The sequence below is a fragment of the Penicillium odoratum genome, assembly GCF_028828045.1.
Source record: "Penicillium odoratum strain IBT 22623 chromosome Unknown utg000004l_segment0_segment0, whole genome shotgun sequence".
NCBI classification, from domain to species: Eukaryota; Fungi; Ascomycota; class Eurotiomycetes; order Eurotiales; family Aspergillaceae; genus Penicillium; species Penicillium odoratum.
The window spans coordinates 613,752-629,778 of record NW_026643146.1 but is presented as its reverse complement, the minus strand read 5'-3'; the positions used below and the strand labels follow the sequence as shown (position 1 = coordinate 629,778).

Sequence of the window (16,027 nt, the reverse complement as noted above, 5' to 3'; positions counted from 1 at the left end):
GCAAGAAGCAGTGCAGAGCTCTTAAAATCAAGGGATAAAATACTGGTCATCTTGTATGCATGTGAGCTATAGTAGAAGGGTATGGATGAAACGGAAGTTCGTTGATGTTGGCCGTGAGCATTCATATTCGGCAGGAATGATGCAACTGCAAAAAAGTAGAATTGGGTATATTGAGGCAAGCACGAATCATTGCTCTGTATGTACATTCACCACTGACTTCATCCTCTCCTTTACTGAGCCCATTGTAGCATCGTCTAACCGTGAAAATCGGATCTGAGTTGATTAGCATATGATCGGCCATACAAATGGGAGGGCACTTACCATCTCATCCCCACCACCACGAGCAGCGCCCCCAAATAGCATGGGGTCGGAATGACTGGCTTCAATCTCAACCTGCACCCGCTTGGCCCAGATTCCATCCCAATGCCAATCTCCAGGTTGCCGAGCCTGCGGACTTCCCTTTTTCCAGTCACCAGAATCACCCCCCCGGCGGTGTGCTTTCCACGCATGCCATGCTCCTGGGTTGCCTGCGACCTCGACGGGCAAGCTGTCGAGGACGGACTCATTGTCGAATGTCGAGCGGATATAATCCAGGAGCTCCGCAACGGGCACTACTTTTCGTGCCTCTGCGAATTGAGCGTCGGAAGGGATTTGGGCAATGCGGGGACTCTCTGTGTCTGCAACTTCTTCGGTTTCTATCGGCTCAGGGGCGTCTGATGTGGCATCATCCTCCGCTGATGGAGAAATAGGTTTGGCTCTTTCTTCTGTCACAAGGACTGCACTTTTCTCGCTCACATTTCGTGATGATGCTCCAGAGACAATACCACTCCGCTTGGCCCGGCCGAACCAATGGGGAAATCCGTGTCGGAGACTAAACCCACCCGGGGGTAACCGTTCATCGTCCGTCGCACTGACAGGGTTATCGCTTGCGGAGCTGGTGCTGAATGTGTATGTGGTGAGGGGGACAATCAATGGATGAAAGACATCAGTTGCAAAGGTCACGAGGGGTGGGAGATCTGGGTAGATGTCTGGAAAGCGGATTTGGAAACGAAGAATGGCCGAGGCGTAGGGTCCTGGGAAATCTCGGTGTTAGCTAAGGAAATGAAGTATCCTGCAGTCTTAATATACCGGAGCGAACAAAAATGACGCCACTCCATAGAGTTGGGTCGCCGGGCGCAAGGCTCACGTAGACCCCTGGTGGTGCGGCATTTCGCAAGCTTGAGCTGAACGGGAGGTCAATTACAGTCCCTTGAATGAAATATGATGGACTCACAACTCCAGGTGCAGCTGCTGCTTCCGTAGAGATGGGACACAAGGTAACCTGGTGGTTGACATGGTAAAGCACAACTTCTTCAAGGAATCCAAGTGACGGAGATCCGACAACACAACACGTCGCTTATCGCTTATCCTTATCGCATCTCCACATCATATCTCATCTATGACAATAATCGTCTATGACATTAATTCGTAAAATGTAATCTAACGTCTATCAATCTGTAAAGCCAATCTATCAAGTTCTAGGCCTTGTCGCAATATGCCAAGGTGCATCATCCCTTCCCCAACCCCTTCATAGATTCCACCTGCAACTTCCTCGACCCACCAGCTTGCAATATTGGCCACTGCCACGCCAACACGACCTTGGTTAAGTCTGCAGACGGCGGAACTGATGTCGACACCTTTCTTGCCCAATCCATCGGCTGCATCTAAAGTTGCCGTAACAACTCGTTGCGTGATGTGGTGTGATCGCTCGAATTCGTATACTTGGCGCAGCAGAAGTCTAAAATAAGGTAAAAGAAAGCGAGCCAAGAGGAAGATCTGAACAATCATGGATGCAAGAAGTCGATGAAGATATGATCGGGGTGGTGTTATAGCCTTTTGAGACATGCGGTCTTCCAATTGTGTAGGGCACGGCTGCGAGGATGTCGCTATTGATGATTTAACAACTTCTGGAAGGCGATATTGAAGCATAGCCGTCTCCTCCGCCGTAAGATCCGAAGGGAGTGCATCCAAGAGATACATCAAAGCATTAATGTATAGCGAACGTGCCAGACGGCCATCAGCTTGGGATTGTTGAGCTTCATATCCTGCATTCCGCAAGAGATTATATGCTAAAAGCTTATCAGTGACTAAATGTCCAAAGTTGGGCTTTGGCTTAATCAAGATCTCACCAGGAACCACTCTGTTCCATCGCAAGCCGGACTCCGTCTCATACTTGGCAGGCGAACTCTCCTCAAGCGGCGGGGTATCCGACCCAGATCTAGATGCAAAAGAATCCAGACTATCACCCGTTGACGGTCTTTGCACCTCAGATACAATTTGTTCTGTTGACTGGCCACGGAAAAACATTTGTGGCTCAGAAAGAGATGCCAGTCCGTGCCGATCCGGGCCCGATTTATTTTCGGCGTCAGCCCTGTGAGACGAGTAGAGCCGAGGGAGTCGACGTCGAATCGTGGCTGTGATGGGTAGAATTGAGAACCTGGTGTATTCCATTGCTGTGTGGGATCAACTGAGTATTGATTGCCGATGGTTTGAGGCGTTTCCAGTTACAGGATTTAAGTGAAGGGAATAACAGGTAAATTGACAGAAAACGGCGCACTTGCATTGCATATTTCATGCGCCATTTTCACATGCTAGCGTCCTCGTTTCTGATATGCTGATAAGAAGCGTGGTCTGTGCTAAATCTGCCCCACTTGGTTTTGACTTTGGAAGTGATCTCTACTGATCTCACATATATCAAGCGATCGTATATCGTCTGTCTATTTCTGAGGTGTTGAGAATGTTCAATTGCCGTCTGTTTGCAATCCTCCACATCAACATCGAGGATATCGCTATATACTTATCCTGCTGATGTCTAACATCAGTAGGGCACTACCTCATCTGGTAGGTTATACGAGGTGATAGTTTGGTAGGGGCTACGTAGTGCTGTGAGTGGCATACTTTCTCTTCCGTGCTAAAATTCGTTCGGGGATCTAAGTTAATCGACTGATCTTGAAATCAAATCGAATGAGATCATATCAGGGTCGATGTGGTTTCAGACCAGGACGCGGTCAATTGGACCGGCATCAGCAACATTTATAATTGCCCCAACTCCAGTCTAATCCCATATCCCAAGGGTAATATAGTGGCAAGGTTTTCTTTGGAGTTAACCATACCCGAGACATTCACCACCGATTCTTCACTGACAATAGACCAGCTAGCAAAGCTAGACTGACCAAAGAATTTGCCATAGACGTTCGGTTCTTGTGGATCTTTCGAACTTTCGTGTGCGACGAGATAATCTGGACCCACATCAAAATTAAGACTTTGCGCCTGAGCGCAATGCGCGAGGTGCTGGTTGAGGCACTGCTCGCAATCTTGACATGATACAAAGGAGAAAACGATGTGATCGCCTTTCTTTACAGTTAAAACGCCTGGTCCTACCTCTCTCACGCATCCCGCTTCTATGAAGTGTCAGCTTCGAATTCTGTCAATTATCGATATTTTTCTTGCCTTCATGGCCCAGGATGCGGGGATAGTGAACACCGCTGCCAGATTCCATACCCCCAAAATGGAGGTCCGTCTGACAAACAGCGCTTGCGACCATTTCTACTAGAAGTTCGTTTTGTTTCAACGGTTTTAAAGGGATGTTTCTCATTTTCTAGCCTCCTCTCTGGTGTGGGCCGGAGGACACCAATGCCCGTATTTCATCCAAGGCCATGGTTCTGCGCGTGGTGATCCTTCAATTCAGTTCAGATATGAGGGCAAACGAGGGGTTGATTTGCTGGGCGCTCAGTTAAAATCGATCCCAGGATGTTTATTCATTTCACCAAGCCAAGATCGGAAATGATCCTGTCTTAGATTCGCCGCGCAACATTCCCGCGATCGGACTAATTCATGCTTCTTTCAGTTTACATTTATGCGTCGCATTGGGTATACTTGGCTATCCGTAGATATACTCATATTTCATAGATGATGGTGATTAAGTTTGTGCATAGTTTTAGCCTCTTTTTGGTTATCTAGAGAAATCATGTAGTCATAGTGCGTGACGATTGATATCCCCTGTGATTCTCTTATTAGACCCAAAATCTGAAATCTAAGTGGAAACCCAGCATATTTAAACGACATGAGAATCGGATAATAAATTTTGAATTTGAATCAACATTTGAAGGCAAGAAAATTAGATATACATATTTCATTAATCATGGGACTTGATTGCCAGTTAATATCGATTGATGTGTAATGTAATGGCCCCCAATACTCCAAATGTCCCATCATCCGAGCCATCAGAGTTAAGGACTGCGTTTTTATAGCGCCAGAATCACCTTGATCGTTGAACAGCAAGAACTTTCCAACTGAACATTACCTAGGTACTACATAGATGGGTCACAACACTAAGGTATTTGTGAGCTGTCCGAAAAATGCTCTGGTAATGTTGGAACCAAAATTGAGGGATGGAAGGATTGGGCTGACCCCCAACCTCAACAACTCCGGGCTCTCAACATAATGAAATGAGACCATACGCGTCATTTACACATGCGACCGAGGAAAGGGCATATTTCAGAATAAAATCATAGAATATATATGGACTTATATAATGGAAATAGTTTGTTTTTCCAGGGTCAATAATACTCTATTGTGTTCCATTCGTCAAGGCTTGCCTCGACGCAGCAAATCCGATACGAGACAGCAAGATTGAAAAAAATTGGAAATCAACACCGCAGAAATGAAGTCAGATGCTCAAAGGCTTCATATTACTGAGCAGCCTCTCACCTTGAGTAACTGGCACCGCCATGTTAATTGGATCAACACAAGCCTGATACTAATCGTACCTCTCTTCGGCTGTATCGCTGCCTTTTTCACAGAGTTGCGTCTTGCAACAGCCGTCTGGGCAATTGTGTATTATTTCTGGACAGGTCTTGGAATCACAGCTGGTTATCATCGCCTTTGGGCTCATCGTTCATATGAGGCGTAAGCTCTCCATCGTCTTGTCTCATCCCACCCACAACTGCCATAGATTGAATGCTGACAAATGGATGATTTAATTAGGAGCGTACCGTTGAGAATATTCCTTGCCTGTGTTGGGGGTGGTGCTGTTCAGGGTTCTATCCGTTGGTGGAGTAGCAAGCACCGCGCCCACCACAGATGGACTGATACCGTCAAAGACCCGTATAGCGTTCGGAAGGGCGTGTGGTACTCCCATTTCATGTGGATGGTTATGAAGCAGAATCCCAAGGACCAGGGTCGGACCGATATCTCGGATTTGAATCAGGACCCGATTGTTGTGTGGCAGCATAAGAACTATGGAGTGTTCATCCTGTCTTTTGGTATATTATTCCCTATGGCCGTTGCAGGGCTGGGTTGGGGTGATTGGAAAGGTGGTTTGGTATATGCAGGTATCTTGAGATTCCTGTTTGTTCAACAGGCAACGTTCTGTGTCAACTCCTTGGCTCATTGGCTGGGCGAACAGGTTTGTTTTTCCTCGCCTGATCGACGGTCACTTTGCTAACAAATACTTAGCCTTTTGATGATCGAAACTCACCGCGTGATCATGTTGTTACTGCATTAGTCACTTTAGGTGAAGGGTATCACAATTTTCACCATGAGGTAAGAAGTGAACCTCGATGCGCAGAAAATTCCTCATTGCTAACGGGTGCAGTTTCCCTCGGACTACCGCAACGCTATCGAATGGTGGCAATATGATCCTACCAAATGGTCAATCTGGATGTGGAAGCAGCTTGGTCTGGCTTCAAATCTCAAACAGTTTCGTGCAAATGAGATTGAAAAAGGCCGTGTCCAGCAACTTCAGAAGAAAGTCGACCAGAAGCGAGCTACGTTGGACTGGGGTGTTCCTCTTGAACATCTGCCTGTTGTCTCATGGGATGATTTCTTGGTTGAAGCCCAGAGCGGCAAAGCTCTAACTGTTATTGCTGGCGTTATTCACGACGTGACAGGCTTTGTCAACGAACATCCCGGCGGCAAGACCCTGATCAGTTCAGCTATCGGAAAGGATGCAACGGCTCTGTTCAATGGTGGAGTGTACAGTCACTCAAATGCGGCGCATAATCTTCTTTCCACGATGAGAATTGGTGTAATCCGGGGAGGTGGTGAGGTGGAAATATGGCGACTGAGAAACAGTGATAAGCAATCATCGGATTAGTGGCATTTTCTGACAAAATAAGAGCGCACTTGGCTTTGAAATATTTCGTCGACTCTAGTGATTTTTGGTCATATTTTTTGTAAGAAAGGATTCATGGTTGGCCATACCAATTGTGTTCTGGACCGCTGGTGATTGTTGGCGATCATCCTTCCAAAGTACTTGGATCTTTTGTGATTGGCTACTTACAGATTAGTTGTTATGAGATCGAGTACATATTTACCGAGTGTGGATATTAGGCTAGTTCCCACATGGCAGGTGTATAAGTATAGTTGTTATGGTGGCGTCCACGTGTAGGAGACGGTCAGTCAAATAGACTATACTTCATAGGACCGGAAAAAGTGTTTGGAGATAAAAAGCGCCTGGGTTCGAACATGTGTATACAATCGAATTTAAGCTTGGCATTAGACCTTCACAATTTACCTTAATATAGCCGAAAACCTCTATCCGAAGACCGGTTTTTCTCGGAACCGTGAACGGTGAAGAGTTTTCGAGTCTTGGCAACTGAGTATATGGTATTAAGTTTTGCTACAGATGAACTAAGTATTTTAGCTTCGTTTTACGATTATATCCACTACGATAGGGCATAGGGATTGTCACATGAACAATATTCAGAACGCATTTTTTTGTAAGAATTCAAATGCATAGTTGCTGTAGTTTGATGACTGTGAGGGCCAAGGTCAAACCTTGGAACTGCTTTTTTGGTCGGAAAAAACGAATCAAAATCATTGAAATGTTGGAATCAGAACAGAACGGACTAGATTTGATCTCGAAATTGATTCTCGAACCCTGTAGAACTCTCCGATATCGCGGGGAGATGAATCATTCTTTCCTAATTGGGAACGCCTTAGAGCCCCGCTTTGCAGTCAAACTAGACCTAATTAGGTTTGGCGTTGACATGCGAAGGGCGTGCAGCTGCGTCTTCTTGATCACACGCGGAACTTCAATCTAGCTCCGGTCTTGCCTATCCCGCAAGGCCAACGGATGACGTTAGATTCATTTGGCTTCTCCTATTCGATCGGCTAGTCCGATTCTTATTCTTTCTAGCGGCTAGGAAAGGTCTGCCTCGGCCGAAGCGACCACTGACAGTGAGATACTGATTGCTTATCGTGTTAGCAATGGCACGACCCCTCCAGCTTGAACATTCAGGGCCCGTTTAACCGCAACGCTGGGACCAAGGTCCAAACACTCCACTCCCGCAATTTGATTAATCACCCAGTCAGCTTTACCCCATACCAGGGTTACCCTTCCCAGACCGACTTTTTTCCAACCTTCCACATATCCTCCAGAAATAATTTGCTTAGTATCGTGTCGGTCTTAAAGGCCAGACCTATATTCAAGCTATGGAGTATTTCGACTTTGAAGGTGCCTCATCGGCTCACGGGTCTACTCACCAAAGCGACCTTGCTTCGGTTGATCTTGAATTTGATGAAGCCGATGAACGGGCCGCCAATTTCAACTCGTTACTTGATGACCAGCCATTGGAGGTTGTCCATGACCCGCCGGTCCCGGAGACTGCCGAATTGGAACTACCAGATGCCGTTGGCCCAGACCAGGACACCGGAGTCTACCCCATGTTCCGCGCCGAACAGCCCTGTGACTTTTGTCGACGAATGGGACTCGATTGTTTTGTCGCCAAACGTGGTGTGATGCACCAGAACGGTTGTACCTGCTGTATCTCTCTCTGGCGCGAATGCAGTTTCACCCATGCCAAAGTTCCTGGCAAGTTCCTTCAAACATTACAGCCGCTGTCAGAGAACGCCTACATCCCAACGGGCGGCCTGACTGGAAAACGAGCCCTCAAATCTGTGTCTTACGGTGGTTTTGGGGATGATTCAGACTCGCGCTCACGCAAGAATAGTGCTACTCGATTTTCTCGCAAGGCCCTTAATGTTCTCAAGGGTTGGCTGCGCGACCACAACGAGAATCCCTACCCTACCGAGATCGAGAAAGATGAATTGAAGGACAGCACTGGCCTGACAAGAACTCAAATCACCAATTGGCTTGCGAATGCTCGACGACGCGGCAAGGTTCGCCCTGCCGGCACCGAATCTTCTGCTCCAGGCGCTGTCAACATCCCTGGTCAAAACAGAACAGACGTGTCCCTCATGACTCCTATTGAACGTTGGAAACATTCACCCCCCGAGAACGAACCTGCTACGATCAGTGATATTGCTCGCGCTCTCGCAAATCCGCCATTTGATCCATCACGCCAACGCCCACCCCAATCGAGTCACGTGAGGGTCCGTCGCCCTGGATCTACCAATGAGTCAAGCCGTGCAAGCTCAGACCACAAAAGATATACCGCCTCGGGAAGTAGTTTGACTAGTCATTCATCCGTATCTGATCTTTCCTTTGCTTCTGCATACTCCCATCGATCTTCCCTTTCCTTTGGCTCAATGGATCGCAAAGAACGTCGTCGTCGTCGCAAGACGTCGGCACCGGTCAATACTTTCAATCATCAGAAGGCTCGGGCTGCTCGTCCCTTTCAATGCACCTTCTGTACCGATTCATTCGCTGCCAAATACGATTGGCAACGCCATGAAAAATCCATGCATTTGATCTTGGAAAGGTGGACATGTTCTCCGCACGGCGGCGTCACTGAAGAGAATGGCACACTTCGATGCGTCTTCTGCTTTGCAATCAATCCTGACAAGGACCATTTGGAAACCCACAACTACCTGAGCTGTCAAGAAAAGTCTATCCAGGAGAGAACTTTCTATCGGAAAGATCACCTCAATCAACACCTTCGCCTCATGCACAATGGCAAGTTTCAGCCCTTTATGGAAATCTGGCAGAGTAGCATCACCAACATTAGATCCCGATGTGGGTTCTGTACATCGATATTGCACACATGGAAAGATCGTGTGGACCATCTTGCCGGTCACTTCAAGAATGGGGCCAATATGTCCCAATGGCATGGGGACTGGGGCTTTGAGCCCCATATTCTTGAGCGGGTTGAAAATGCCATACCGCCATACATGATCGACTACGAGTGGCGTTCACCAAATCCTTGGACTACCGTGCAGTCACAAGAGACTGAAACCACCCCGAGGCTGAGTGTGCCTCACGATGCCAATTGCTATGACCGCCTCTCCCACGAGCTCACTGCGTACATTCAACATCAAGCCTCAGAGGGGTTAATTCCCACTGATCAGATGATACAAGCTGAGGCTCGTCGAGTCATTTATGGCTGTGACGATCCTTGGAATCAAACCTGCGCCGACAACCCTGTCTGGCTTGGTATCTTGAAGCGGGACAATGGACTTCAATCTGCTGTGAACAACGACAGCATTCAGTTTTCAGATCTTGGGTTGCAACCCCCCTTCGCCGCCCCTGGAGGTCTGCGCAATGCTCCACCAGAAACCAATATTCTAGCGAGGGCCGTATGTCCTGGTACCCTCCCCAGTTCAGCAGTATCCAGTCCTGGTCTCCGGAGTCCGGCCTACCCAGGAACCGGTTTCTCTTCTGCTGGCCCCAGCGGCGCAGGTAGTCTTTCAGGCAGCTATGTTGGCAGTGCAGGGATGATTTCAGCTGGTGTCCCAGCATTTTCCTCTGATTGGGGAAGCAGCCTTCCAGGGAACGCTTCAGCCTCTTCCGCTCCTTTAGAGGGGTCTGCTGATCCCTTGGTGCAGATGGGCTTCGACCCAGAGTTCCTGCAACGTCTGAACGATAGCTACAGCGAACTAACGCCGCCCGATCTGGGTGACTTACCTTTGGGTGATTCCGCAGCTTATGAAGGCAAGGGGAAGCAAAAATGGACGGGCCCAGCCCAACAAATGTCGGATTCCATCGCCATCCTCCATTCAAAAGAGGGCGGTCCTCCTGCGTCAGATAATGTCCAGAATGATCCGTCTGCATTTTATGATAATACTGGGTTCTAATTGATGTCACGCGATGATATTAACTTGGAATATATGCCGAGTCGACCTTGGAGGAAAAGTCTAATCATCTATTTGCATTTTGCGAGCATATCAATAACAGTATCAAAGATTGATTTTTGTACTACAGAATGAATTCATATTTCAACTTGGCATTTCCTAGTCTTAGTCTGCCACACCATGGTACACACCTCATCCTCGTGGAGGGAGCTCGATTTCCAACCGAGCCGCCACCACGCGTCCTTGTTCACACCCAAATGCGTCATTATTGTTTTTTTAGTGTCCACCATGCATCGTATGGAATATTACTGACCCACTTTCGACGTGGGGCCTTTCTGCACCAAACGAGCGGGTCAACCCTTCGGAATTACGTCGGAAGCTGATTGACTCATACCCGACACTCGTTAATGGTCAGCTTTTTTTTTTCTTTGTTTGGACCCACCACTTTGGTTGGCTCTTATTTAACCTGCAGAACGCCGAGACAGCCCGTCTCAGTCGTATCCAGGGATCAGGTACCTTTATGATGGCGTACCTGATTCGTCCCATGCAGAGGATCTGATCTGGCGGTACCGAGGTTCATCTATAGCCATCAGCCTAAAATGAAAGACATCTTTTGCAAGAAGCGCTTTGACTCCATCACCTTGCATGACTTCCTATCAAGGTCACATTGACATTGGGGCTTACATCCACCGGAGATCTAGATTGGTGGCTTTCTTAGATCAATCTTTTTCCCGATCCAGGGCGAACGGGGCAGATGCGAACTTTGCCCCGATGCTGGAAGAGCATGGATTAAACAAACTGAGACTTGATTGGTTCCATTTTGCGCTATCACACCTGAATTCACTTCTATAATGCGAACCCTTCCAATGCGCGGGCCAACCACTCAGCCCAATACGGATGGCAGATACGCAAGGCCACATGATCACCGCGCAATCCACACCGGGAAACGTTTTCATTCTTTGAGCCTGGAACAGATCTCGTGCGCGATATCTGCAATATGATCTTTATTAAGACCAATGATGAGCATGGTGTGTCAGGGTCAACCCTGAGAACACCGGCCTGATCATGGTGGGTAGCATTGCTGAAACATATCTCGATCGCTCAGAACTGTGTATATAACTCATATCCTATCCGCACACATTTCACTTAGGTGGAAATCAATTTATACCTCAACATTTAGTTATCAAAGGTCACAATGAAGTCTTCACTTGGTGCTTGGGCATTCTTAGTCTTGTTCTTTGTCCAATGGGTTTCTGCTGAACTCGTCTTCTTTTCTATCTCTCTCACCTGGGCTCAAAAGAAAGTTGCAGGTTTTACCAGGGATGTAATATTGGTTAATAACCAATATCCAGGTCCTCCATTGCGTCTAGTGCAAGGGGATGAAGTCATTTTTGATGTTCACAATGAATGTCCCTTTAATGTCACCGTGCACTTCCACGGTAGGTTCAGCGAGTCAAAATATCAATTTACATTACTCACATGGGATTGAATAGGCATCGAACAAAAGAACACGCCTTGGTTGGATGGTGTCCCTGGTGTGAGTCAGCGACCAATAGACGAAGGTGACTCCTTTCGGTATCAATGGACCGCAGATCAGTATGGTGCATACTTTTACCATGCGCACCATCGCGGCCAGTTTGAAGATGGTCTTTATGGGTCTATTTATATCGAACCTTCGAACTCCGAAGAGAGACCTTTCACTATGATCACGACTAATGCATCTCAGCTGCAGGCCATGCTTGTTGCTGAAGAAAATACCTCCCCAGTACTTGTCTCGGATTGGCGCCTTTTGACGTCAGAACAGATTTGGGCAGCCGAGGAAGCGTCTGGCGTTGATGCATACTGTGCGAACGCGCTTTTGATCAACGGAAAAGGCTCCGTGTCCTGCTTTACGGCTGCGGAACTGGCTGCTTTAACTACTGCGGACCAGAAAGCCGTTTTGGGTAACGAGACACTGACAGACATTGGGTAAGTGGTAATCAAATCGAACATGAATCATCTACTGATCACCAACCAGATGTTTCCCGCCAAATAACGTTGGCACACAAGGTAATTTCACACATGATGGCAGCAAGTTGTTACCGACAATTTTCTATGGCTGCACACCTTCCAACAGCGCCCATGAAGTCCTGACCGTCAATTCGAACAAACAGTACGTCAGCTGGGACTTGACCAGCACAGCTGGACTCTTACATCTAATGTTCTCCGTGGATGAACACGATATGTGGGTATATGCCGTGGACGGCCGCTACATCCAGCCCGTTCGCGTAAACGCCATCAACATCCCTAATGCAACTCGCTACTCAATTTTAATTCCCCTAAACAAGACACCGGGTAACTACACAATCCGCATGGTCAGCGGCACTGCACAGCAAATCATCAATACGACCGCCACAATGCAATACGATGGCCGATCCCAACTCAATCGATCCTCCACCCCATGGATAACAGTGACAGCCCAGAACGCTACAGCTAATACGATCTTTTTCAACGACTCAACTCTTATCCCGTTCCCCGTTATCACGCCCGCTTATACAGCTGATGAAACCTTCTTCCTGCATATCGATCACTTCAACGCATCGTATCTCTGGACATTGGGAAATAGTAGTTATAATCTCGAACTCGAAGAGTCTCAGCCTCTCCTTTTTAACCAAACCGCTATACCAAGTGACCTGATCATTAGGACAAAGAATGGATCTTGGGTCGATCTTATTATCCAAGTTGGTCAGCCGCTTCAACCAGCTCATCCGATCCACAAACACTCGAATAAACATTTTGTCATCGGTCAGGGTAGTGGCAACTTTACTTGGGATTCTGTCGCGGAGGCTATACTGGATATTCCGGGTTCATTTAATTTGGTTAATCCGCCTCTCAGGGATACGTCAGCTACACCTGTTGCGGTTACAGAGTCTATGTGGATGGTGTTTCGGTATCAGGTTGTGAATCCCGGAGCGTTTTTGATGCATTGTCATATCCAGCTTCATCAGAGTGGGGGGATGTCGTTGGCTATTTTGGACGGGGTTGATGCTTGGCCGACTATACCGACTGCTTACTTGGATGATTCGGGGTTTTGAATCCGTATATTATGAAGCTTTGGGAAATTGGAATGGATTGAAGAGAGGGACTTTGGTGGTTTGGCCAGTAAATTGCAAGATATGGTATATAGTGACGAGAAAGCTAATGGGGCTTCATGAATAAAGAATCTTACGAGCAAGACCTGGAGACGTAGAGCCCTCTGTCAACTGCCAAATTGAAAATTACATAGACCTCAGGCTATTGTTAATTCGACTCGATTGTACTGAAATTGAAATCTTAGCATAATCATACATCACCGTACTTAACATGATCATCAAATTGACATAAAAGAAAGACTAGCTGGCTAAAGAACATCAAACGAACACCAAAATGGTCAATATATAATCAACGCAAGTTCCAAACGTTTCGGCTCATGTCATTCCAATCATAAATGTAAAAATCGCGGCTTTCCATAGTTCTATCATTCTGCTGGCTCATCAATTGACTCGTTGATGTTACCTTCAAGCTCTTCGATGGGTGTATCGGTAGCCTCAGGCGCACCCTGGATGACTTCCGGGACATCTGAATGAACCGGTTCCTCAACAAGTTGTTCAGCTTTATCGTTGGTGACTTCGGGGACATCTGAGGGAACCTGCTTATCGACAAGTTCTTCAGCTTTATCGTGGGTGACCTCAGTAACGTCTGAGGGAACGGACTCCTCAACAATTCGCTCAGCTTTATCGTCAGGAATATTATTCTCAGATTCCTCCAACTGTTTAATTTGGGTTTCTTCAGCAGGTTCAGAGAGCTCTGTCTGTGTCGCATCCTCGCTAAGTTCCTCTGAAGTAGTGGTGTCCTCAACTAGGTGCTCTGCTGCGGTCGTAGGAAGGAGAGGCTCATGGTCGGTTTCTTCCGATGGTTCAATTGAAGTTGCTTCCAAAGCGTCAGGTAGCTCTGTTTCAATGGCTGTCTCAATGGATTGTGACGGTTCATTGATGGCATCAACCCCCGATTCCTCAGTAGAAAGGTACATAGATTCTGTGGGACGAGGCGCTTCTTCATTAGCAGAGGGCTCCACCGATTCCGAAACTGCGAGTGAGGCGACACTAGATGCTGGGATGCTTTCGATCTGTGCAGGCGTCTCAAAGGCAACCTTTGAAGAAGCGACGAGTGAAGAAGCTGTATTCAAAGACTCAATGGTCGTAGATGCAACCGATAGACTTGATGACGCCACTTCCGCACTTGTATAGAACGGCAGCGCTCCAGCATTTTGGAAGAAGATCTGCATGGCAGGAATTTGCTGCAGCTGCTGCGGTCCAGTCCCAACGGCTAGAAATGCGACGACGATGGACATGATGACTAGCGCGATATTACGCTTGTCACTTGCCAACACACGGATATAGTTGATCAACAAAGTCCCGAGAGCAATCTCGTGCTCTGGCTCTTTGCTTCTGATCGCCGGTGTTGGCGCTGGAGCAGCCACTGGAGGAAGGGCTAGAACAGGCTGTGAAGGAGCAGCAGATGAGAAAGCTGCCTCACTAAAGGACCTCATATGTCCTTGAATGGAGTCACGCCGGTCCATGTCCTGATGCGCTGCTTCGCGAATAGCTAGCATACCCGAAGGTTCCTCCTTCGGCGCAGCTGCACGCTCCTCTAAAATTCGTTTCTCTAACGCTCTACGCACACTGGATGGCAGCCAAAGCCCGACCTCGACATCAACCTTTTCCATCTCTTTCCACGCAGCGGCCCAAGCCCCAGCGCGCATCAGCCCATTAGCTGCAAAGACCCTGATCTCCCATTTGCGGTTGGTGTCAGTCTGGCGAAGAACATGCCCTCCACAATCTGGGCACTCCTCGCCTTGCTCGCTATCTGACTCGCTTCCACTCTGATCTGAATTCTCAGCTTCTGATCCGGGATTACTTTCCTCATGACCGAGGAAATGGCCTTGGTGAACCCGTGCACGCTGAAGTTCCAGACTTTCCAGAAGTCGCTCTTCGAGCATGTCGTACAGATCTTCTGGATGTGAGATCAGAACACCTCTATCACGGAGAACACCGGACCCGGCCTTCTCTTGCAACCGCCGCCAGCGTTTCCAGTATTGAGGGGGTAGGACCTCCTCCACAAGCTCTTGATTCTGCGGATCCGAAGCACCTGGCACCGGAAGAGAGGGAGCAAGTAGATTGCAGTGGAGTAAGACGAGAGGGTAATCTTTCTTTGGCTTGGGTTTGCTGGTCGAGTTATTCGGCGAGTAATATGGTGACCGTTTCACAGGTGAAGATCCTGGCGAGCGCATCCCGGGCCGACGTCTCGGCGGAGTTAAATATTCATCATCGTCCCTTTCATCTTCTGTGTGCATCTGTATGGCGCGGACAGAGCTCGGTTTCCGGAATCCAGCTTCACGGGGCCGAATAGTCCGCATCTGTCTGGGCGGGTCGTCGAAATCGCCGAAGCTGGCCTCTGATTCTTCAATTTTATAACCGGCCATTTTCTCGTGGATATCCATTGGCGGCATTGATTTCACGTGATTGATAGGATGTATGAGAATAGAGGCAGGCATGGAGGAAATGGACGAGCGGCTCGATGCACGCGATTTCATATGTTCGAGCTCTTCGTCCATCTCTCGACCAAATATGTCGCTGGTTGAGTGTCGGTTTGATGAGCTAGATGAGTTGTATTCATACTCTTGACTCAACATCCGGCTGCCATCGGTTGCTGATCCGTTATCGCTGTGTGGAACGTGGGATGTGTCGAACGTGGCAAGCAAATGCTCCTTGCCTGGAGGAGCGCAGGGCTGGGGGCTTAGGATTTCATTTGAGGAGTGAGATCCGGTAAAGGCCTGACCATCATTCCCCAGTCTCGCCATATGGAGTCATGTATAGGGGTTGTAGACTTGAGAATGGCGTTGTACGCCGCTGTGTGTCTGGTTGTATGCGGTGACGATATGTTGACAGTTGGCTCACCGCTCCGTCTCCCGGGGCAACCATATAGCCGTTGGGCT

At 48.0% G+C, this 16,027-nt stretch overlaps 6 protein-coding genes across 6 annotated transcripts; 4 read left to right on the top strand and 2 right to left on the bottom strand.

The window, feature by feature from the left end:
- Window positions 1–186: 186 nt before the first annotated feature.
- On the bottom strand, window positions 187–2,490 carry N7520_004488 (uncharacterized protein; the record flags this gene model as incomplete). Its single annotated transcript, XM_057138422.1, has 6 exons — window positions 187–273; window positions 322–1,073; window positions 1,148–1,223; window positions 1,274–1,350; window positions 1,485–2,108; window positions 2,169–2,490. The coding sequence occupies 6 exons, from the start codon at window positions 2,488–2,490 to the stop codon at window positions 187–189; spliced, it is 1,938 nt and encodes a 645-aa protein (XP_056996629.1).
- Window positions 2,491–3,493: 1,003 nt separating this feature from the next.
- On the top strand, window positions 3,494–3,776 carry N7520_004487 (uncharacterized protein; the record flags this gene model as incomplete). Its single annotated transcript, XM_057138421.1, has 2 exons — window positions 3,494–3,553; window positions 3,642–3,776. 2 exons carry the CDS (start codon window positions 3,494–3,496, stop codon window positions 3,774–3,776), a joined length of 195 nt encoding a protein of 64 aa, XP_056996628.1.
- A 926-nt stretch (window positions 3,777–4,702) lies between these two features.
- On the top strand, window positions 4,703–6,136 carry N7520_004486 (acyl-CoA desaturase; the record flags this gene model as incomplete). The annotated part of the gene is made up of 4 exons (XM_057138420.1): window positions 4,703–4,947; window positions 5,026–5,446; window positions 5,497–5,583; window positions 5,636–6,136. 4 exons carry the CDS (start codon window positions 4,703–4,705, stop codon window positions 6,134–6,136), a joined length of 1,254 nt encoding a protein of 417 aa, XP_056996627.1.
- A 1,340-nt stretch (window positions 6,137–7,476) lies between these two features.
- On the top strand, window positions 7,477–10,017 carry N7520_004485 (putative homeobox and C2H2 transcription factor; the record flags this gene model as incomplete). Its single annotated transcript, XM_057138419.1, has 1 exon — window positions 7,477–10,017. The coding sequence occupies one exon, from the start codon at window positions 7,477–7,479 to the stop codon at window positions 10,015–10,017; it is 2,541 nt and encodes an 846-aa protein (XP_056996626.1).
- A 1,192-nt stretch (window positions 10,018–11,209) lies between these two features.
- On the top strand, window positions 11,210–13,088 carry N7520_004484 (uncharacterized protein; the record flags this gene model as incomplete). Its single annotated transcript, XM_057138418.1, has 3 exons — window positions 11,210–11,453; window positions 11,508–11,982; window positions 12,032–13,088. 3 exons carry the CDS (start codon window positions 11,210–11,212, stop codon window positions 13,086–13,088), a joined length of 1,776 nt encoding a protein of 591 aa, XP_056996625.1.
- Window positions 13,089–13,510: 422 nt separating this feature from the next.
- Window positions 13,511–15,892, bottom strand: N7520_004483 (uncharacterized protein; the record flags this gene model as incomplete). The annotated part of the gene is made up of 1 exon (XM_057138417.1): window positions 13,511–15,892. The coding sequence occupies one exon, from the start codon at window positions 15,890–15,892 to the stop codon at window positions 13,511–13,513; it is 2,382 nt and encodes a 793-aa protein (XP_056996624.1).
- Between the last annotated feature and the right edge of the window lie 135 nt (window positions 15,893–16,027).